We start from the raw sequence: 23,461 nt of genomic DNA, 5'->3' as shown, positions 1-23,461 counted from the left end.
TCATATACTTATAAATACCATCATACCTTTTCTGAATTGCCTTCAACTTTTTTCACTTATTTCCTTTCGTTATTTATTGAAGATGAGTGTCCCCTCTCTATGTGACCCAAAATATCCTGAAGAGAAGAAACATATTTCTGTGTTCTTGTCACACCCTTACTCTCCCAACACTTCTTTCTTTTTAAAGATTTGAGACGCAGAATTCCACAGGAGGAGGAGGAGGCAGAGAGATCTAGTCACTGACTTTTTTAAAATTTATTTTTTTAGTTTTATTAGAAAGTCAGGTATACAGAGCAGAGGAGAGACAGAGAGGACCCTCTTCCGGGTCTCCCACGCGGGTGCAGGATCCCAAGGCTTTGGGCCGTCCTCAACTGCTTTCCCAGGCCACAAGCAGGGAGCTGGATGGGAAGTGGAGCTGCTGGGATTAGAACCAGCGCCCATATGGGATCCCAGGGCTTTCAAGGCGAGGACTTTAGCTGCTAGGCCACACTGCCGGGCCCAAGTCACTGACTTTTTAACATATTGGTTGCCATGTTTGGGGCTGGTTCAGGCTGAAGCCAGGAGGCAGGAACTCTATCTGGGTCTCCCTCATGTGTGGTAAGGTCACAAGCACTTGTGTTATCAACCTAAACATATTACATCCTCCCTGTTTCATCTTTCTTCCATGCAGGTAGAAATCCAGTAGAGAAAAACTTCAGCCTAATTATTAGCTGAAGCCCTGAAGGACTCAAGACTGCAAATATTGACTATATATCAGGAAATACACTTCTGGTTTAAATGTAGATTCATTTCTAAAAACAAACCAACTGGTGATAATCAAAACTTATATTGTTAAGAAAGATGTTTAAAAACTTCTCTTTGTGGTGCCGGCATCCCATATGGGTTTCAGTGTCTGTCCGAGCTGCTCCACTTTCAATCCAGGTATCTGCTTATGGCCTGGGAAAGCAGCGAAGTATAAGAAGTACGTTAGTGATACACGAATACTACGGGAAGATGCAGCGGGGGGAGAAGCAGGTGTAACACTGTCCACAAACACTGGAAGGCGATGGGGGAGTCATGTGCATACCTGATCCAGTTGTGAAAGCGGAGGACAGTGAAGGCCAAGGCCTTGGGGGCAACAGGCAAGGGCCACAAGTGAGGCGTCCAGGCTGGATAAGCAAGCCAGTCGGTGTTGGTGTTGGGGCCTGTAGGCTATTATAAAGACTGAGGGCCAGTGTGGGGTTTTTGGCCTAGGGATGCCAGGACCCTTGTGGCTGCTCTGTATTGTAACAGGCTGTTGGGGAGGGCTGAAGGCACTGGGGACTTGCTGGGATGCTAACAAGACCTCAAGACGGACTGCGCAGAAAATGGCTCTGGGTGCTTTGGTGGGAGTCCTAGGGTTCGAAGGGTCCTAGGGTCGGAGGGGGCCGGGGGGCCCAGAGCCGGGGGGCCCAGAGCCAGCCGCCCCGCACGAACCTGCTCTGCGTCCGGCCGCGCCTCCCGCCCCGCCCCCTCCAACGTGGGCCTCGGCGCGGCTCGCCACGCATGCGCTCTTCCCTCACGCGCAGCCCCGTCCTCTGCCCCGCCCCCTGGTACAGCCGCTTTTCGGCGTCCCCAGCTCCGCGTTCACACACTGACCTGGTTTTACCCACACTTCAGCCCCGTGAACACTGACTCGTAGCACAGCCTCCGCGCTCCCGCGGTGGCGGCCGTGATGGCCTGGGGGTGTGAGGGCGGAGGGACGCGGCGGGAGGTGGGCAGGCCATCGTGGCCGCCAGCCCACTTCCGGAGGGCGGGCGGAAGTGGTTGCGGGGCCGGGGGCGGGGTGAGGAAGCGCGAGGGGAGGGCCGGGACGCCGGGGGTCGAGGGGGTGGGGCCAGGCCGGCGATGGGGAGCGGCCCGCGGCCTGGGCTGCGAGGCGGGGCCCGCTGCGGTTCCCCGCCGAGGCGCGGGGCGACGTCCAGGTGAGGGCCCGGCGCGGGCTCGGGAGCCCGGGGAGAGGGCCGCGGATGGGGAGGGTCGTGCTGTCACTGGCGGAGAACGGTGAGCGCGGGGTGTGGGGGGAAAGGGTGGGAGGAGTTAAATCCTGGGCGGGGGCTGGGGGGGGCATGTGGACGCCACGCCCCTACAGGAAGGAAGGGTGTGCGTGTGTGTGTGTGTGTGTGTGTGTGTGTGTGTGTGTGAGACTGTATGAGTGAGCGAGCGAGCGTGTGAGGCAGGGAGAGTGTGAGACTGGATAAACTTAGATGGGAGGGGGGCGACAGGGACAAGAGTTTGGCTTCCCGGACTGAGAAATTGGAACACCGTGGGGCTACTGCAAGCAGGAGGCCTCAGATAGTCCAGGGAGTGCTGGGGAGTGGCCTCGGGAAGGAGTTTGACAGAAATTGGGAATTCTATGCCTGACATATTTTTCGAAACAGACAGGGATGTGAGGGTTGGAGGAAGAGGAGCGTGAAAAGCATATGGAAGGCGTTAGGCTTCCTCTCTGGAAAGTACTGGGTTCAGTGGAGGACAGCTCAGTTCTCTTAAATTAGTTGGTTGGATCCAGAGGCGGAACACCTGAGAAGCTTGAAGGATTCGATTACTGTGTGGTGCTCTAAATTACTGGAAAACATTCTTTTCTCTCTTTTTTCCAATATAGAAGACAATCTCCATATACGTTAGTAGTTTTGGTTCATGGTCTCCAGTGAGAATAGACACTTTTGTTTTATCTTGAGCCATTTATGTGCATACATATCGATAAGGTAACTGTCATGTGGTACAAATGCGAATGAAATACTTTGTGTAACTTTGTAGAGTGCTAAATGAAAGTTTTGTATGACGGTAGAACATTGTGATCCAGTTTATGTAGGAAAGGAACTAGAATGTCTTTGGAATCCATTTGGCTCTATATTAAGATTAGAGAGTGTCATAATGTTTAAATATTCTGCAGGACAACACAGAAACCAGCTTCTCCCGGGCCATGCCACTTCTAAAGCCTGTTTCTTCCTGTGAGTCCCAGGAGAAGACGGATGGGCCAGGCCTCTCAGCAGATGACTTCCTGAACAAGAGATGGGCTAGTGCCTGGGATCTCCCCATCACCAGCTGAATGAAGGGATGTAAAGGACCCCTGAGAGGGACGCTGAAGCCTGCCACGGGTGGGGGGGAGGGGCTTGGACACACCCCTTCCCCCCAAGACTCCTCCCCCTCAGGGTCCGCTCTGCCATGGACTTTGGACCTGGAGAAGAGGAGAGAAGCTACACTTTGATTTGGAATACTCCATTTTGGCCATGGAGTGCTGAATGGGGGTTTGATGATCCTGGGGAGCAACAGAGAGAAAAGAAAGGTAAGGTTCTCGTGTCATTTCCCACTGAGTGTGTCTTGCTGCGCCTGTGCAGAAAGTGTTGAGTGGGGCAAGTCTGGGCACACTGTCATTCAGAAAGTCAGGGTGGCTCTTGTACCCTGAAGGGAACCTTTATCTTGATGGGCACACAGGAACCCTCACCTTTCCTTCGCTCCTTCAAGAGTGACTTGTTTTCAACCTTATTGAGACTCTAGGGTTACATTGGAAGGACTGGAGCAAATGGTAATTGTGAGATTAGGCCTAGGAGAACATACAAAGAATTCTGGCTTCTATAAGGTCATTGGATTAAAAGGTGTTTTCACCAGTGAGATAATAGGATTCCTAGTCAGTCACAGCTAAGACCGTGCAGTGGATTATGTAGAGATAGGCTGCTCTGTTTGGGAAGCTAACAGGAGGATGAGGGGCAGGAAACAGTCTTAAGTTGGTGAATGGTCTTTCCCCTTCTTGACCCTGTAAGGAAATTTAGGCCATGAAACTTTACAGACAGCCGAAAACAGAAGTTTGCGAATTCAGTAGCATTTATTTTCTGCTCCGACTTTCTTAGTCAATGTGCAACCCTACATATGCTGATTAATCTCCTTGTGTTTTCTTCATTTGGAAAATGGGCATAAACTTTCCAAATCCCTCATAGGTTGTTAAAATGAGAAGAAACAGCAGTGCATTTTGGAAAGTGCCAACGGCTAAATACCAATGTTGACATTACATGATTTGACTTCTTGTATTGAATTTGTGTGCTAGCAAATGTGTTAGAAAATATCCTTAATTAAGAAGTCTGCCCTGCTCTCTGTCATCTTGCTGACCTAGGGTCATCTTGTAGAAGAGGTCAGTCCATCCAGTGAGAACTTAAATTGACAGGTTCTGTGTGCCTCTTTTTGAGACAGCAAGTTAAAAAGGAGTAAAGTCACACGTTTTGGTTAAGAGATGAAATTCTGTTTTCTTCAGTGATCTTTTTCCTTCCTGTGTTATAGCCCACTTGTAGTCTTTTTTTATTTAAGGTTTATTTATTTTTATTGGAAAGGCACATTTACAGAGAGAAGAGAGAGAGACAAAGATCTTCGTCTGCTGGTTCTCTCCACAAGTGGCCCTAACAAAGCCAGGAGCATCTTCCAGGTCTCCCCATGCCGGCACAGGGTCCCAAAGCCTGGGGCCGTCCTCTACTGCTTTTCCAGGGCACAAGCAGGGAGCTGGATGAGAAGTGGAGCAGCCAGGACATGAACTGAACTGGTGGTGTCCATGTGGGATCCTGGTATGTGCAAGGAGGGGATTTAGTCACTGAGCCATCGTGCTGGGCTGGTAGTCTCATCTTTTAAGGTGACACTTTTTTGAAAGCTGAGATCTCTTTTAACTTTCATAATTTTGCAGGCTGTGTTCCCACTTCAGACAAGGTTATCTTACCTGCTGCCTATTCCTTTCTGAAATTCCAGTTTACCTGTTCTAAGATGCTTGCTTTTCTCAGTGATAACAAACAGTTTTAAAGAGAGTGGGGCATAGCTTTGAAAGACAGTAGAGTTTGCAGGACTGAGTCCAGGCAGGGAAGTTTGGCTTTTGGTATCTCTGTCTCTGACTGGTTCAGCAGCACTTGGTCCACACTTTGAGAAACTGACGACAATGCTGCAGTTCAGTTGCAAACGTAAAATCCTGTATTTAGGCTTTAGTTGTTTGCTGAATTTCTTTCTTCTCTCTTCTGCCTCTCTTTCCTTCCTTCCTGTCAGAGTCCCAACCTTCCTCTGTAACCCTCAGCCTGAGTGCTAGGCAGAGAGGCTCAGATGGAGTCACTGGTCCTGAACTATTTTTTTCTCCTATGGTTTGATGCTGGGCATAGCCTTTCTGAAGCTAACCTACGACGTTAGAAGGTGTGGTTCCATGTTCCACTTTTTGCCTAGGTGTGGGGACTCACAGTTAATCTCTTGGGACCCTGGGATTCTACGATGGCTTCCTCAGCCTTCTCTGAGGTCTCGATGTGTCCTGGAAGCCTTTCCCCATTTTGCCTGGGAGGCTGAGCTGTCGTCTTAGTGCTTTTAAGCCCTTGAAGTGAGTTGCGTGTTAATTGTTTTATACTGCATGGAGTATCCAGCCTGTTGCATCAGTTTGCCTTCACTATTTTGTTGTGAGGAAGACAGAGGAAGGATTATTTGCCCTGTCGAAGAGAAGCTACAGAAGCACTGAGAAGGAATGGTTTCAGTGAAGTCATCTGTACAGTGCTGTGCTGTTTCTACAGCATCTGACCACACAAAGGCTCGCCTGGGTTCTGTTGCAAACCTCCACAGGGATCCTCTGTCTTGTCAGATAGCCTCTGTGCTGAGAATGTTCACTCTTACCGAAGGGGCAAGAATTCCTGTACCCTGTATTTCTATTGAACGGTGCTCTGACTTTTCTGAGAAATAGTCCTGCCCAGGCAGCCGTGAGGCTTCTCACAGGAGTGCCAGGATGCCAAGATAAGGCATTTACCAGGTCTTGATAAATGTTTGCATTTTAATTGAATGTGCTTGTATTCTCTATTATTCCAAGAGGAAGTGTAAATAAATATCCAAAAGTTGCATTTTGTAGACATTATTCTATGATTGTTGTGTTAATCTCTTCTTTCTTTGACCTTGAGCTATTTCTAAATCTCCATGGCAGTGGGAGTGGACAGGGACCTTGAGAATAAGGAAGAAAGGGATCTGAAACAACTGATTTAAAACACTGCTTTATTTCTGCTCGTGATTTTGGGCCAAAATCCTGTCTTGAATTTGGAGCGTGAATTCTTTTAAAAATTACATATTAAAAAAGTTAGGTATCTTTGGTATGGGTTTCACAAAGCAGTTTCCTGAAACAATTTTGGCTTCGGTTTCTTTCACTTCCTCTTTTGGTGGTGGTGGGGCAGGCAGGAAAGAGTGTAGCCTCTTCTAATTCACTCTTGGCCTGTGAGTAGATACTCCTTCTTTTTTCCCTGTTTGTGCATAATCTGATCCCAGACTCATCCCTGAAGCCAGGCATCTGGCTCCTTGTTTTTGCTCCTTTCCTACCATTCTGCCTTATGAAACTTCTATGAAGTTTCCAGAGACTCCTTTCCCAGATCAGGTTGCCATATGTCTTTTTAATTTTTCTCTAATATCAAATATTTTCTCTTGCTACTATCCAACAGTTTAGCCTGTCTCAATTCTCATTTCAGTTCCTTCCTTGGGATAGTCCTGTTGCAAACAGTTTCTACTTGTAGTTCTCCCTGCGTACCTTGGAATTTTACAGAAGACTGTAGAGATACAGGCTGTGAGTGTATTCTGCTGCATGGAAGTCCACTTCCTGTTTCCTACTGCTTTGCCTTAGATGGAGATGGAGGTAAGACTCTCAAAGTGTCCTGGGATGATCAGTTTTTCTCTGCCTTAGCACCCCACTATGTCTGTCCTTTTTCCTGGAGGGCAACAGAGAGAAGGAGAGACAGAGAGAAAGATCTTGCATACATTGGTTCACTTCGCAAATGGCCGCAACAGCTGAGCCGATCTGAAGCCAGGAGTCAGGAATTTCTTCAGGTCTCCCACATGGGTACAGAGTCCCAAGGCTTTGGGCCATCCTCTACTGCTTTCCCAGGCCACAAGGAGGGAGCTGGGTGGGAAGTGGAACAACCTAGACATGAACCAGTGCCCGGATGGGATCTCAGCGCATGCAATGTGAAGAATTAGCCATTGAGGCATTGTGCTGGGTGCGATTTTAGCTTTCTACATCTCAAAGCTATAAACCATTACTGACCAACTTTTTGTACTGTTAGGAGCCAATCATTGTTCTTCATACCTTAACACTGAATTTGGGTTTGCTAAGTCCCCACACTCCCCAACTCCTTTCATAAGAGTTTTGGAGAGGGCAGTGGTGCTGAGACCCTGGTCCATTCCTGACAAATGGAGATGGATTTGAGACGCAGTCCTCTGAATTGCAGACCCTTGAACATAAATAGTTTAGCTTCACTTGATATGTCAGCTTTTTCTATTTTTTTTTTCCAGGATGAGGCTTCAGCTGCTCCTACCAAGATTTTTCTGGTGCCCCATTGTTGGCCTGTCAAGCTGGGCACGTGGCTATCCTACAGTAGCATTCAAGGATGATTGAGGAGAAAGTCTGTGGCTTGGAGGCAGGACTGCACGGGTCTAAACCTCAGGGTTATGACTTGAGCAAGTGGATGTGTATTCTGAGCCTCCCACTTGATGATTGTGCGCATTCTGCAGAGCAAGTAGGAAGGTTAGAGAGAAACTGCGGAACAGGTCTGGCCTGGGGAGGCCTTGGTGCCTTGTTGCCTTTTACAGTTATGTTTTAGTGTTTCCCCTTCAAGCAGGGCCTTTAGGGTGTGCCCACCTTTGCTTCTTTAGAACTTGCAATTCCTAGATTCATGCAGGAAAAAGTGGCAACAGTCCTTCCGTAACCGCATGCCACAGAGTTCCTGGCTGTTCTGTGATACGGAACACAGAGGAGCCAGGAAGATAGAGGGTCTCACATCAGTGTGCACGTGGCCGCAGTCCTTCTCCAGAACCTGTCCAGCAGCCAGGGTTTCCCAGCCCTCCGTCCACCGTCGCTTAAGGTGGGAACACCAGTGGGTATTGGACAGTTGTGGTTTTTGCAGAGGGTCACGTGGGGGACAGTGTTGGTGGGAGGGAACTGTTCATACAGAAGAGAAGGAAGAGAAGTAGAGCGTTCATTTGCAGGAACCTCTGAGTTCTAGAAATGCCTGTCCTGGTATCCAGGCTTTGGGCCTCAGACCTGGCTGCCTGAAGAAACCACTCAGTTTTCTGAAGACAGACCCTGCAGTTTCTTGTCTTCCGCGTCTTTTTCTCCTCGGATTTTTCTCGGAGCTTGAGCCACAGATGGTTATTATTGAGCATTGCTCCTTGGTGGCCATGGGGTTTGAATGTCTTCTCTAGCTGTTTGGGCTCTTGCTCTCTTCCCTTGAAAATACCATATGCGTGTGCTTTCCAGGGACACTTTCCCGTCCCTTTTTACAGGTCTATCACAGAAGTCTGGTTGATTCTTTCGCTTCTTAAGCGTTTGGGCCAGTAACTGACTAACTCTTAAATTCCTGCCTCCAACAGCAAAAATGTCAGTTTGCTTGCTCTTCTCTGCCTTTGGCAGCAGGTGTTTCCTTCCTGACTTCCCTTTTTACATTCTGGTTCCGGTGCCACTTGTCCCTGTGTCACCCACCCTGCCCCTCTGCTTCCCCCAGCTCGGACTCTGAAGCCTGGCTTGGTCTGGGGTGGAGGTGCAACTGGCTCCCAGATCCTGGCCCTGGAGCTTAGCCAAGGCCCTACTATTCACACTGCTGCACGTCTGAGCTCTGGCTGGGCAGTCTGAACTGGAAGGGGTGAGAGCGTGGGTGGGGCGGGGTATCAACCCTTTCAACTGCGAATGGGAGGGAGGAAGGGTGAAAAACTACTAGTTGTCTCACCAGCTGCCTCCCAAAGTTGGGGTTCTAGGAAAACTATAGTGATTGGGAAGTGTTGAAGAGGAGGCGGGCCAGGAAGACGGGGCGGGGCCGGGCCAGGGCCTCCCAAGGCAAGAGGTGAGGCTGTGCGTGCCGCCCCGCCCCTCGGCCGCCCTCCCGCCCGCCCTCCCCGGGGAAGGGCCACGTTGCCAGCCGGCTGCCTGGCCCCGGCGCTGCAGGAAGGGCCGGCCGGGTGAAAGGGGTGGCGCCAAGGGAGCACCCGGGCACCACTGGCCTGCGGCTTGCTCTCTGCCTCTTGGGCGGTCAAGTCTGGGGTCGAGAAGTTGGGAGGATCTGGTGAGTAGGATCTGGAAACTCTGCCTTACCTCAGTTCCGGGCTTGTCCCAAGGAGGATATGGGAAACTGATTTAGGGAGGCCCCGCGTGCGCACAAGGGCGCTCCAGAAGTGCCAGATCCCATCCCTCTTGCCCCCGACCCCAACCCAAAGCTCCGTCCCTTTGCAAACTCCAGCTAGAGGTTTTTGTTTGTTTGTTTTGTTGTTGGTTTTTTTTTTCTCCCTAAAGTAACTGTGCGGACCCTGGTCCCGGCTGCGCGTGCCCCTCTTGAACCAGGAAGTCAGAACTCCTTTTCGGATTTTGGAATTCCTGCCTCCAGCTGTTAGAGTTCGGGAGGGGGTCCCGAGGGTGGGGCACATGTCTTGAAACTCAGTTCGTTGGTGCGGGGCGGGGAGCTGGTGGGGTCGGCCCCCTGGATTTGGCGAATGGGAATAGAACGTGTCCTTTACCCCCCACCTCAGCCTGGTGTCTTCCACAAGTTACAGCAAGTTTCTGCTCAGCCCTAGGGAATAATTGACTCAATGTTGTAATATGTAAATTGCCTAGAAAACTCTCTTCCTACCTGTTTATTAATCAGTATGGAGTAGAGGGGCCCTGGGATGTGCTGGCCCCTATCTGACAAATTTGAAGTAGCTCCCTCCACAATAGTGAGTCCAAGGGTAAAACATCTTTGCTACTGTGGTGTATTCAGTCTTCGCTTTGGAACATCGCTTGCTGAGATGTTTCCCTGCTTCGTGTCCTGCTTTTATCATATCTGAACGTCATGTAGCCTCTGCTCCTACACCCTTCTATTGGGCCAGCGTCTGTCTGCCCTACTGAATCACCTGCCTGAATCTTTCCATTATTGGGGACCACTGAGCATTATCTGTACCCCTACTTCTGTGACTTATTCTCACAGAGCATTAAAAGGCAACAGTGATGTTTCTGACTGAAGTGACATATATGACAAATTAATTGTGTGTTTTTTTTTTTTTCTTTAGGGCCCTGGGAAAATTGTCCCTTTTTCATCTAGACACTGGGGACCTTGGAGTTGATCCAAATCAACCCTGTCACTCTGCAGATGAGGGAACTGAGGCACACGTGGGATCAGGTAATTTCTCCAGAGTTACCTGGCATTCTGGTTGCTGCTGGATTGCTGGCATGCAGGTCTCCAGGCGTTTTGCTATCCTGGCATTGTGTTTCCCATTGGCCTGTTTTCCCCCAGGATGAATACCTGTGCCCCTTCCCTCCCAGGTCTGATTCTCTTAAGTTCATGAATTATTTAGTGTAACTTCTCTTGCTGCCTTTCAGTCCTTTCCTTCTGAAATTGTGGAGCCTGGTACATGATACAAGAGTCTAAGAGGGGTCTAAGAATGCACAAGAAAGTAATTGACTTAATGTTCCATTATCTGCCTTGTGTATTGTGCTCTGGCTTTTCCTTAAAGCTGTGCTTTTTTACTGAGCAAGGCAGAAATAAGAGTGTCTGTCAGTGTTTTTTCCACTTTTATTTAAGCCACAGTGGCTTTTTTGCTTATAGTAAGTTACTATCTGGGTGTTTGCTTGCTGTTTCAGAAACATTTTTGCTGGAAAGACAGAACAGAATGGAAAATACTTTGGAATCAGAATGACAGAGGGTTCTCGCAGCTCTTCTACTCTTCCACAGTACTTCAGTGAAGAGCCTGACAGGGCCCCGAGTACCTTCCCTGAGTTACGTGGGATTTAGTTGGTTTAATAGACGTGTTACTTTAGACTAGCTGTGCCACTTCCCTAAAAAACTTTAAAAAGCAGAGCCAGTGTTGAGTTTGTGCTGCGTAAGCAAATCTCATAAATAATAGAACCTCAGATTATGGTTAAGGAGAGTTGTTTTAAAAAAGATGTGATAGATTATATTTTCCCAAAATGGTCGCACCCATAAATTTTCCACTTTAACTATTAGAGTTTGACATTCTCTTCCTCTGACCTGAAGGTGAAGTTTGTGGGTCTCCCTTTGAATGAGGACAGGGAGTGGAGACTTCCGTAACCAGGAAATAAGGCAAAAGTGATCCAAGGCAGGACTAGGAAATAAGATACAAATTTATCTTTCTTGGGAAATTCACTCTTGGTTTTGGGCCATCATGTGTATGGGAAGTTCCTGGCTGTGTGGAGAGACCATGGTGGAGGGGTTCTGCAAGACAACTGATGCCCTAGTTGTTGCCAGTATCAACCTCTCTGATGTACTGTCCACATTTTGAAAGATAGAAATTGTGAAATAATAAATGATTGCTGCTGTTTTAACCCAGTGACTTTTGAGGTAACATATTATTTAGCTGTAGATACTTGGTAAGGAAGAGGACACGAATAGAAAGGGCCTGAGAATTTTGACTTGGGACCTGAGTATAAAAGACAGAGAGGAGCACTTCAGATTATTTTACTTTCTTTTTAAGGTTTGGTTATTTTTATTGGAAAAATCAGATTACTAGAAGGAGAGACAGAGAGGAAGATTTTCCTTCCGCTGGTTCACTCTCTAAGTGGCCGCAGTGGCTGGAGCTGCACTGATCCAAAGCCAGGAGCCAGGGGCTTCTTCTGGGTCTCCCACGTGGGTACAGGGTCTCAAGGTTTTGGGCCGTCCTTGACTGCTTTCCCAGGCCACAGGCAGGGAGCTGGATGGGAAGTGGGGCCACTGGCAGATGAACTGGTGCCCATATAGGGTCCTGCCACATGCAAGGCGAGGACTTTAGCCACTAAGCTATGGCGCCAGGCCTATATTTTACTCTAAAATATTTGTCTTAGATACATACATGTGATACATACTTAATGGTTAGAACAGGAGAATTGTTTTATTAATATCTAAATTACATGGTTCTTCCTGGTTGTCTTTCATGTGGTTGCAGTGAGATGGGATTGGGTTCTGAAGTAAAAAGAAGGCTTCCTCCCTTGCCTAGCGGTGAGTGGCAGCTGTCAGTAGGTATCTTGGCTGAGATGCTCAGCCTTGGCACCTGTGAATCTCCCGCGCGTGTGACTGGTGTCCAAAAGCAAGCATTTTACTGGAAACGATTGCATCTCATGAACTTTCTTGCCGCCTGCACAATGTCATCTCCAGAGTCTCAGGTCTTCCTACAAACAAAAGGGGAAAATGTAGCCCCTTAGCTACCGAGAGAGGAATCCCATTCTCATTTTAAAAGAAGAGCATGAGGGAGTATGCCGTGTTCGTGTTTGGAAAGTACAGTCTTTCACTTTGCTTGATGCTAGCCTGTTATTCTTTCTCCTTGATTTTGTTTTAGAGCAGTTTGTCATAATGTGAGCATAAACTTGAACTTCATAATGTCCCAATCACTATGTCAGGTGTAGAGGTCATGGAATCTTTCTGTGTAAAAGTGAAGTGAGTGCCACGTAAGTTAGAGCTACAGATTCCATTACAATGTGGAGAGAGTACTGTAGGAGTGCGGTTATGCCAAGGCCTGACTCTGGGATGTTACAGAAGGAGCTGCCTGATTAGAATCTTGAAGAATGTGTGGGTAGTTTGCCAGTAGGGTTGTGGGTAAAATTTCATGCTGAGATACCAGCTGGAGCAGACAGTAGTGTGTGAGTGTAACTATTGGAGGAAACAAGTATCCAGTTGAATCCAGAGTGGGAGTCTCTGGGGCTGGTGGTTGGAAATGTAGTTGAAAAAGGATGTTTGAGTCCATTTCTGTGAAGCCACTGTACTTCGTCCTCCTGAGTTCAAGGGTTTTTTCTCCCCCCCGTCCCCCATGGGAATAGGTTGCTTTTGAAAGAAAGAAAGAGGAAGAGAGAGAGTTTACAGTCACTGATTCACTACCCAGATGACTGCAACAGCCAGGAAGCAGGAACATTATTCTAGTCCCATGCTACTCATGGTTGTGAAGGGGGGGTGGACTTTGCATGACCCAGAAGCATCAAGGAGAAGTCCTGGCCAAGATAGAATCGGGGAATGCCAGGTGAAGAGAAGGAAGAGCAAGCGGACTAGGCCTGCAGGCACGTTTAAGGGCCTGAGGGTATGAGTGGGTATAGAGGTATTAGAAGTCTACTAGAGTGCAGAAAGAGTGCGAGAAACAAAGAACTGGGTAACAGTTATGGTGTCATGTGCTGGATGTAAGGTCAGCTGGCAGTTTAGTCAGTGGTCAGCACCCTATCCCTGCTTCACAGAGCTGCTTTCCAAAGCAAAGCTCGCCTCTGAGTTCTGGGAAACTGTACTGCAGCCCCACAGCTAGGGCATTGCAGCTCCCCAACTCCTAGAGGCTGGCTGTTCCTGCCCCTAAGCTTACCTCCTCTGTTCATTCTGATAAAAAGTAAGTTCCTCATAGTGCTTGTTGCTGCTCTCTTTGAGACCACCTAGCGGTGTTACCTCCGGGTAAACCATCCTCTTCCTCATGGCATGGTCTTATCTGGTATCTTCTGTTATGTGTACCTCACACTGGACTCTGTTCTAAACATCTGACTTGGATTATTTTATCCCATTCTCACAACAGTCCAAGGTGATATTCTATTGCAGTCTCCTTCTTAGAGGTGATAAAATTGTTTCCAAGATGTGAAAATTAAATATGTAATGCTGAGTGTTCCCTTTGTGTCCTTTGGCTTGTCCCTGTTCCTATCATAGTCTTCTGTTGGTGGCCTGCGTAAACCTGATTAGTAAGTGCTTCTTGGAGGAGTGGATCAGGTTTGTTGGCCAATATATGGATTTGATCATCCTTCTGGACACAGACAGTTCCTGGAGAGTGTATGTACTCCTTGGTTTGCTGAGGTGCTCATCCCAGTATCTTAGAGACAGAAGTGCCCTGAAGAATGGATAAATAGGAGGAAAACATCAGTAAGATTTTGAATGAGTCTACATTGAGGGGCTGGATTTAAAGTCGTTATGTTTTCTTAAGGCAAGGAAATAGATTTTGTTGGCACACTTACATAAAAGGACCATTAGATGGGGAGCGAGGGTCTAAGGCAGGGCTGGAAAATGCCTTGGTCTGGCCCTGTCGGGGAAACTTCAGACAGTACTTGAAATTTAAAATAAATACATAGCAAGTTAATTATAAAGTTAATTGGCCTTGGCAAGAAAAAAGTTCTCTACCTTTGGTGTAAGGATTGTGCTGGAGGCCTGTGCTGTTCTGGAGGGCAGTCCAACCTCTGTAGTTTATAGATTTGAGAGAATCCAGTTGACTGAGAAAGCAGTAACTTTTATTTCATAGTTTTGGCTGATTGGGAAGGCGATCTCCTAGGCCTTGGGTAATGAATGACTGTATGGCCACATAATTCCAGTGTCTAGAGAGGAATGAAAAGTCATCTGTAGGACAGATATGTCCCCAGCATTTTGCCACTAATTGGAGCTTGCGAGTGTGAGGGTGGACAGATTGTTCCTCTAACCCTGAAGACAGCAGATCAATGAATAGAATGCAGTCTCTCTTTTCCCAATCCTTTTTTCTGAAGACTTTTTCTTCCCTAGTTGCTTAGGAAGGAGGAAGATGGAACGGGGCATCCTCACCGTAGATTAGAGAACAGTTTCCAGCATTGACCACATCCTGTTGGGGGGTAAAGAAGAAACCGGAAATCTGTGTATCTTTCTATCTCTTTTTCCTGGAAACTAATTAGTATGAGAGCCCTTATAAAAAGGACTTTATTAGTATTTAAATGAAATTGCACTTAGGATTTTTGACAGGACTGCTGTTGTGGAGTTGTGGGTGGTGGTGGATGCTGGCAGGGACAGGGGAACATGGAGGACTCCCTAGGAAGGACATAGAGTTCAGGACTGTTGGAAATTCTGCAGGATCAAGCTTTGCAATCTGTCTGGAGAATTCAGAGCCCTAGGGATTCACTTTGGAATCCAAGGTTTTGTCTGGGAATATAGACTGTAAAACAGAATATAACTGGCAGAAGAGCATGTGTACATAAAGCTTTGGGGTGTAAAGGATTGAGACCAAAACCAGGAAGGCCAGGAAGTCACAAGGTCTGGAGTGGCAGCTCATCTGAGAATTGGAGGGTGTCTCAGATCCTTTCAAGTATTGGGGACCTAGTGATGTGGTGGTTTGGTGAGAATATGTCTTTTTCTTGTAGGTTGTGTATCTTGGTTCCTTCCTGGAGCCTGGCAGAGAGCAGGTTTGTGTTGTATGTCACTGAGTGAGGAATTCCAGTGAGTTGTCTCCGTTTCCTTACCTGGGCCATATTGGTGGATGAAACTCCGGAGGTATGTGCTATTTTCCCATGCTTGGTTTTTTTTTTTTGTAAGATTTATTTTTTATTTATTTGAAGGACATAGTTACAGAAAGAGAGAGACAGAGAGGAGGTGGGGGGTAGAAGGGAGAGATGGAGAAAAAGAGTTCTTCCATTGCTGTTTCACTCCCCAAATGGGTGCAATAGCCAGGGCTGTGCCAGACCGGAGCCTAGAGCTTCTAGGTCGCCCTTAGGGGTGTGGGAGCCCGAACATTTGGGCCATCTACCTTTGATTTCCCAGGCACTCTCACAGCTAACGACTGAAAGTCAAGTAGCTGGGTCTCTTAACTGGCACACAGGCCAAAGTGGATTTACCTGCTTCACAGCACCAGCTCCTCTGTGCTTGATTTTTAAGAAAGTTTATTTTGAAGTAGTTTCAAACTTTAAAAAAAAAAACCCTAATGAATAAAAATGAGATCAATCATTCCCTTTACTCAGATTTGCCTATTAATATTTTGTTTACTTTGCACATGTTTGCTCTCCCTTAATCTCTCTCTGTGTTTGCATCTGTCCTGGTTCTCTTCCATGAAATACTGCAGTATGTATTCCTTGAGGATTGGGCAGCTCTTCTACATAACCAGTCACTATCAGTCAGCACTGGTAACTGTAACCTATTTTCTCTAGTCTAGTTTTTGTCATTTAACTCTGTAATGCCTTTTTTTTTTTTCATAAAGTTACTTGGAACTGTAATTGATGAACAGTAACCCACACATATTTAAAATGTATAATTTTGTAAGCTTTCACGTATGTAGATACCTGAGAGACTGTCAAAATAACCAGTATGCTCACTCTCTCCCCAATTTCCTAATGCACCTTTAAAAAACTTGCCCATTGGCCATCTCTGCCCCTTCCCGTTAAAACCACTGATCAGGTCTCAGTATAGGTTAGTTTCTGTTTTTCAGTTTTATATAAAAAGAATCATAATTTTTCCTTTTAAAATATATTTTTGATGGGCCTGGCTCAATAGCTCAATAGCTCAATTGGTTAATCTTCCGCTGGCAAATGCTCGTATCCGAATGGGTGCTGTTTTGTGTCCCAGCTACTCCACCTCCCACCCAGTTTCCTCCCTGTGGCCTAGGAAAGCAGAGGAGGAAGGCCAAAGCCTGGGGACTCTGCCACGAGGGAGACCTGGAAGAAGCTCCTGGCTCCTGGTTTGGATCGACTCAGCTCCAGCTCTTGTGGCCCTTAGGGGATGTGAACCAGCAGTTATTGGAAGATCTTTCTGTCTGTCTCTCTTCATTCTCACTGTAAATCTGCCTTTCCAATAAAAATAAAATTATGTATATATTTATGTATATTATTTATTCATATCTTGTGTTGTAATTATTTTGAGATTGTGATCCATAAGAGAAAAAAATTCCACAATAATGGAAGATAATCAACATTAATAATTTTCTCAAGAAGGGGCAGCCAGCCTTGTGGCATAGCTAGTTAAGCTTCCACCTGCAGCACTGGCATCCCATGTTGGTGCTAGTTTTAATACTGGTGTTCCACTCCCACTGCAGCTCCTTTCTGCCTCTCCCTGAGCAGGCAGCAAAGCATGAACCACGTGTGAGGCAGCTGTTGGCTCCTGGCTCTGGTTTTGCCTGACCCAGCTGTGGCAGTTGCAGCCAGCTGGGGAGTCAACCAGTAGCTGGAAGCATACTCTGTCTCCCTCTCTGTAACTGCCTTTCACATCAATTACAAAAAAAAAAAAAAAATCTTTAAAAGAAAAAAGGCAAATTTTTTAGTATTGCCAGTATAGTGAGAAGTATCTCGATAATTTTAACCTTCAGTTTTTCTTATTCGGAGGGAAGTTGAATATATTTTCATATCTAAAACCTTATGCTTAATACATATTTCTTGGACTATTTATGTCTTTGACTCATTTGCTATAGGATATTTGGTGTTTTCTCCCCAGTTTTTAAATATTCTTCATCTGCTAGTACTTGTGATGTTCAAAGCAACAGTTCTCTCCCCATTTGTCTTTTGGCTTGTTATGATATTTTTATTTTAAAAATATTTCAGATAGTGAAATGCATCAGTTTTTTTAAACTGTGTGATTTTGAATTGTACTTAAAAAGTATTTCTCTGATTACTGAAGTTAAATAATAAATAATTAAAAAAAAAAAAAGTATTTCTCTGACCCAATTTACAGAGGAATTTTCCTGTTTTTTTCTAGCACTTATGTAATCTTATTTTTTTATGTTTATGTCTCTGATAAACACTTTTTTATTATAAATAATACATATTTATTAAAAATTCAAATACAGAAATAAAAGCACAATATCCCACCCAGTATACAGACAGCCACATAAATCCCCTTCCCTCTAATCCCATTCCCCGGAGGTTATCACTGTGAACAAGTTAAAGTATATCCTTTGAAACAATTTCCTTTGTATATGCAAGTATATATAAACACACATAAATGCACTTTTGCCTTTTACAAAAATGAAATCATGTAAATGTACATACTAATCTTCAATTTCTATCTTCATTCATTCAATATACAGAAAATTCACAACAAATCTGATTATCAGTCCTCTTGGGTTCGTTTTCCATTATATAAAATTCATATTCAAGCATCAATTACAATACTCTTGATAATATACTTCCTGCCATCTTTGAGTCTCATCTCTAACCACTCCAATATGAAAAGACTGGAACATAAATTACCTTAAATTCTTCCTGAAACAAAGGCAGTACAATCAAACAAACAAACAAACTAGGAACACACTCTGTCATTCCTAGATTTTGGCCTTTTCACTTTGTGTTACATTCTGCCTGGACTTTTCCATCTGGCAAGTCCCTAATTCTTCCAACAATCAGCTTAAAAATGATCTCTAGAAGACAAGACTTCCCAAGTTTTTTTTTGACATAATCACTTCACTGTTTACCCCATACTTTATAGCTTGCTTCTTAATTGTACTTATCTCACAGTACTGCAGTAATTCATTTACATGTTTCGAGTTACCTTTCCATCCAAAGGATCTGATGGAGTGTTTATCTTGGAGCAGGTACTCAATAATTTAACTGTTGAGGAACCAATGCTTTAGGAATATGCACAGAACCATATCCCAAGCATGAAAAGAAACTTACCGTTTTGTCCTAAGGAACTTACCATTTTCCTATTATTTCCCCTGGGTGGATGGGGGAGGGACAGAACACATTTACTATAAGACCACATATTGCTTCTGACATATAGTTGGTTTCAAAAATCTATAGTCATTTGCCTCAAATTCATTTAGGAACAAGGCATTGCATAATCAAATAAATCACAAAATAACGGGTGGTTTGTCCAGCAGGTCTGTTAAATGTGGCACAGAGCCTACCAGATCCCAATTCTCTGTCCCAAACCATGGGAAGCCTCCCCACCATCTCCCTCCTAGGACATCATGCTTTCTTCATTTTCCATGCCCATTCTTGTGTTCTCCTGAAGCACACGGGGCTGTTTAGGTCTCACACCACCAGATCCCACATCAGAGTCACTTCCACTCTCACTCCACTGGATAGCAGAGAAAGGATTATCTCCTTCCTCATCACCTCCAGCATCTTCCTCATCGTCTTCTAATTCAGACATAAGCAAATCCTCATATAGGACACTGGCTTGAGAGTGTGCACAGTTCTCTCCTCTTCATCTGCAAGATCGCTGTCTCTGATAAACATTCTTGTGGGTCTATTTTTAATTTTTAACAAATGGGTAAATAATTATTTACAAGGTATCTTTGCCCTGTTAATTCTAAATATTACCTTTGTCATAAATTTGATTTCTTTGTGTAGAGGATCTGTTTCTGGGAGTTAAATTCTTTCCCAAATAATGGTCTGTTTTTATATGAGTACCGCAGATTTTTAAATTGTAAGAGCTTTGTATTATGAACTGTTTTAATGTATCGCAAAGCTAGTCTCTTCACAGCTTATTATTTCATTTGCTTAGTTTTTCATGTGAACCTCATTGTCAGTTTGAATAACGGCTTTCATGGAGGTACTTTTATTGAGATTTTTAATGATGCTTAGATGTCTTAACCAAAAACAAAGAATATTCAAATCCTCTGTGTCTTTGAGAATTTATAGTTTAGTTTATGTACATTTTGAATGTTTATTGTTGAACCTTGTTCTATATGTTGTAGCCTTTCCATAGCTTTTATAAATAGGTTTTTCTTATCCATTATGTCTTATGAGTTATTATTTATGGATAGGAAGAGTAAGTTTTACATGTAAATTTTTTTGCCTTTCTCAGTGTTTGGTGTAGTTGTATCATTGATTCTTCTAGAGTTTTCTGGATATATTTTCAGTATGGACCTCGTTTTCTTCTTTCTCATTTCTGTTTTTAATTGTAGTCTATGATTCAGTTATACTGGCTGATTCCCCTAGTACTTGGAGCTCTTGGGCAGCTTGGATTTGCTCCTGGTATTCATGGCAATGCCTCTGTGTCTCCTTATTAGGTAAACTACTAGTGTTAGTCCTGAGGTATTTTTTGAATCAATAATATTAGGGCTGTTTCATTTGAAGGATGGCAGGCAGATGACCTTACCTCGTAGTCTTGTCCCTGTACTCTGCATGGAGGATAGGAAAGAAAGGGAAAAGGGACGCTGGAGTTCTTCCACGCACTCCCTTCCATTGACCTCACCCTCCACTTTCCCCCAAACATAAATTGCTTTCCTGGGATTCATCAGCTACTTCCGGTTGGTGGAGCATGCTGTCTTTCCAGTCCTGTTCTCCCGTGCAGGCCGACTCTCTTGATGAAGGGAAGCCTAGTTCTCTATGAGGACTCTGAAGTCAGTTCCGTTCTATTCTTTTTTTTTCCCCTTCACGTTTTTGCCTGTTCTTACTCGCATTCCTCTAACCCTAAGGGGTGTGGAGCCTCATGCCTTGCAGTGACTTTTGTTTTTTCTCTTTTTAGGTACATGGCTGCTTTCTAATCCTGTAACAAAGGGAGCATCTCCAGGATTGTGAGAGAGTGCAGCAGGTAAGCTGACGGCAGCCTCAAGTCCCACCTTTGCCTGCCCTCCCCCGTGGGGGCCAGGATGCTGAAGAAGCAGTCTGCTGGGCTTGTGCTGTGGGGAGCTGTCCTCTTTGTGGCCTGGAATGCCCTGCTGCTCCTCTTCTTCTGGACGCGCCCAGCTCCTGGCAGGCTGCCATCAGACAACGCTCTCGATGATGACCCCGCCAGCCTCACCCGTGAGGTGATCCGCTTGGCTCAGGATGCCGAGGTGGAGTTGGAGCGTCAGCGGGGACTGTTGCAGCAGATTAGGGAGCATCATGCCCTGTGGAGCCGGCGGTGGAAGGTGCCTACTGCAGCCCCTCCTGCTCAGCCGCATGTGCCTGTGACCCTACCACCAGCTGTGATCCCCATCCTGGTCATTGCCTGTGACCGCAGCACCGTCCGGCGCTGTTTGGACAAGCTGCTGCATTATCGGCCTTCAGCTGAGCTTTTCCCCATCATTGTGAGTCAGGATTGTGGGCACGAGGAAACAGCCCAGGTCATTGCTTCCTATGGCAGTGCAGTCACACACATCCGGCAGCCTGACCTGAGCAACATTCCTGTGCAGCCTGACCACCGCAAGTTTCAGGGCTACTACAAGATTGCGCGTCATTACCGCTGGGCACTGGGCCAGATATTCCACAATTTCAACTACCCAGCAGCTGTGGTTGTGGAAGATGACCTGGAGGTGGCACCAGACTTCTTTGAATACTTCCAGGCCACCTACCCTCTGCTGAAAGCAGACCCCTCCCTGTGGTGTGTATCTGCCTGGAATGACAATGGGAAAGAACAGATGGTAGATTCGAGCAAACCAGAGTTACTCTACCGCACTGACTTCTTTCCTGGCCTAGGCTGGTTACTGCTGGCCGAGCTCTGGGATGAACTGGAGCCTAAGTGGCCCAAAGCTTTCTGGGATGACTGGATGCGCCGGCCTGAGCAGAGAAAGGGGCGAGCTTGTGTGCGCCCAGAGATCTCAAGAACGATGACCTTTGGCCGGAAGGGTGTGAGCCATGGGCAGTTCTTTGACCAGCATCTCAAGTTCATCAAGCTGAACCAGCAGTTTGTACCCTTCACCCAGCTGGACCTGTCATACTTGCAGCAAGAGGCCTATGACCGTGATTTCCTCGCTCGTGTTTATGGTGCTCCTCAGTTACAGGTGGAGAAAGTGAGGACCAATGAACGGAAGGAGCTAGGAGAGGTGCGAGTACAATACACAGGCAGGGACAGTTTTAAGGCCTTTGCCAAGGCCCTGGGTGTCATGGATGACCTCAAATCAGGGGTGCCCAGGGCTGGATACCGGGGCATTGTCACCTTCCAGTTTCGGGGCCGCCGTGTTCACCTGGCACCCCCAAAGACCTGGGATGGCTATGATCCTAGTTGGACTTAGCAGCTTCTGTTTGTTCCTCGTGAGCTCCTTCGCTGCCATTTCATGAGCTAAGGGTACTCCCTGGGCTGTATCATGTTTTCTGTCTCCTTGAGTTCCTTTTTTCTTTTTCCTTCTGAGTGACATTTTTGAGTGCACAGATGATAAGCTGAGGTGGAGGATTCTTTTGTTCTCAAGAAAGTTAGATCTGGGTATCCATTCTATAGTCTGTTGTGGTGCATTAAGCAGAAAACCACTGTGTGATGTGATTGGAGATGAATGGGCTGTTGCGGGCCAGAAATGTCCCTTTGCTGATTTTTTTTTTCTCCTAGATCATCTGCAGAGGAGTTAGCAACTTTAGTTTTTTTGATCAGCCCTTCCCTCTTAGTCTTCCAGCCAGAACACTAGCCCTCTTGTTCTGTTCTTTTTACCTTCCACTTAGGAGTCTGAACTGCAGAAGTGGACGTAGTTGTGGCTAGGAAGACAGAAACCAGAGGGACACCACTATGAGGGTCTGTGTACTGTTAGGAGGCTGTCAGGGATAATGCCTCCTGTTCTTTCCTGATTTCTGACCTCTGTCTTTTCAACCTGGCATGTTTTGGTTCCAGGATAAATGGAGGGAAAAGCAGAACCTCTCATCACTTCATGCCTACTGAAGGGGAGGTGGGCTAGTGGAAGGTGGTGGAAGCTGAAAGGATACCATCGCAAGGAGATATTCTTTGACCCCTTCATTTCTGAAATAGTCCCCTTCCTCCCTGTTGCTTTTGCAGGGTATCATGTTGGTCGGTTCCCTATGGTCCTTCCTCCCTGAGTTTTGTGCACAGGCTGCTTCGTAAAAGCTGTGGCTTCTGCTAACCCTCTTGTAGTGAGATAGAGTGGCCAAGAACAGGACAGCTCTGACCCTGAACCAGGTCCTGCCCACCTTCCCCAAGACATTCCCATGTCCTCACAGGCTAAGATGCAGATACCGGTTGGAGAGGAATGTGTGTGTGTATGTGTGTGTGTGAGCGTGCGTTTGTGTTTTATTTCCTTGCCTCAATTTCATGGATGAAAAGTGAAAGCTACAGAATTATTTTCAAAAATAAAGGCTAAATTGTCTGAAAAATATTGTGTGTGTGTGTGTGTGTGTGTGTACATATCCTGGAAAATGAAATGAAGAGTATTAGAGAAAGGAAAAAAAAAAAAAAGGAAGAAGGAGGGAGGTTGCAGGAAGGAAACCAAATGAGTGGAGAAGCAAGGGAGCCAAGCCACAGGACGGTTGAGAGGGCTGGAATTGTGGGTGGGAAGGTGGGGGACAACGGGGAGCCCCGAGGCTCCAGTCCTGCTCATCTAAACTCAGCAGCTGCTTTGTTCCAGGTGCTCTGTGTTGGATTAGGCTACCTTGATCTGCCAAGGAATCCCAAAATGCACTGCCTATCCCAGCAAGGATACTTAAGCCTCCTGACAGTGACCCCTTTAAGAATGACTTTGACACCAGTACTCCAGGAACAGATACACAGAAAACACATGCTTCTTCACATTTTATATGCTTGTACCATACTCCACACATTCTGATCTTCTCTTCATTATTCTTTGGAAGTGAAGATTTTGAACCACCTACTTGATATCATGAGTGGGTTTGGAAATCCCAGGCTGAGTGACTTTGTTCACAGAAAGCAGAATGTTCACACCAGATGGTGGCGTCCCTGACTGCGCAGGGCGGTGAGGTTGGAGAAGGTATTATTGGCAGCTCCCTTCTGGATTCAGGAATGTGGGTTGTAAAAGGAGTGAATGTCACATGTTCATTTTTAACCTCTCAGACCGTATGGTGTTAGTATTTGCCTTCCCATATAGTTTTTGGACATTAACCTTAGTTTTAATTAAATAAGGGAGATGATTACTATCCACTATTTCCTGATGGGGAAATAGA

At 46.1% G+C, this 23,461-nt stretch overlaps 1 protein-coding gene across 5 annotated transcripts; it reads left to right on the top strand.

The window, feature by feature from the left end:
• Positions 1 to 1,583: 1,583 nt before the first annotated feature.
• MGAT1 (alpha-1,3-mannosyl-glycoprotein 2-beta-N-acetylglucosaminyltransferase) lies at positions 1,584 to 22,415 on the top strand. Of its 5 annotated transcripts, none has more exons than XM_058656225.1 (4): positions 1,584 to 1,732; positions 2,912 to 3,304; positions 10,036 to 10,145; positions 20,109 to 22,415. In XM_058656225.1, the coding sequence occupies exon 4, from the start codon at positions 20,233 to 20,235 to the stop codon at positions 21,574 to 21,576; it is 1,344 nt and encodes a 447-aa protein (XP_058512208.1). In that variant the 5' UTR covers positions 1,584 to 1,732; positions 2,912 to 3,304; positions 10,036 to 10,145; positions 20,109 to 20,232; the 3' UTR covers positions 21,577 to 22,415. The 5 variants fall into 5 exon arrangements, with proteins under 5 accessions (XP_058512208.1, XP_058512206.1, XP_058512205.1 ...); XM_058656223.1 differs by lacking the exon at positions 1,584 to 1,732 and adding an exon at positions 1,836 to 1,943; XM_058656222.1 differs by lacking the exon at positions 1,584 to 1,732 and having other exon boundaries at positions 2,713 to 3,304.
• Positions 22,416 to 23,461: the final 1,046 nt, after the last annotated feature.

The sequence above is a fragment of the Ochotona princeps genome, chromosome 28, assembly GCF_030435755.1.
Source record: "Ochotona princeps isolate mOchPri1 chromosome 28, mOchPri1.hap1, whole genome shotgun sequence".
Taxonomy (NCBI): Eukaryota; Metazoa; Chordata; class Mammalia; order Lagomorpha; family Ochotonidae; genus Ochotona; species Ochotona princeps.
The sequence above is the reverse complement of the archived record's forward strand: the minus strand, read 5'-3'. Positions and strand labels throughout refer to the sequence as shown.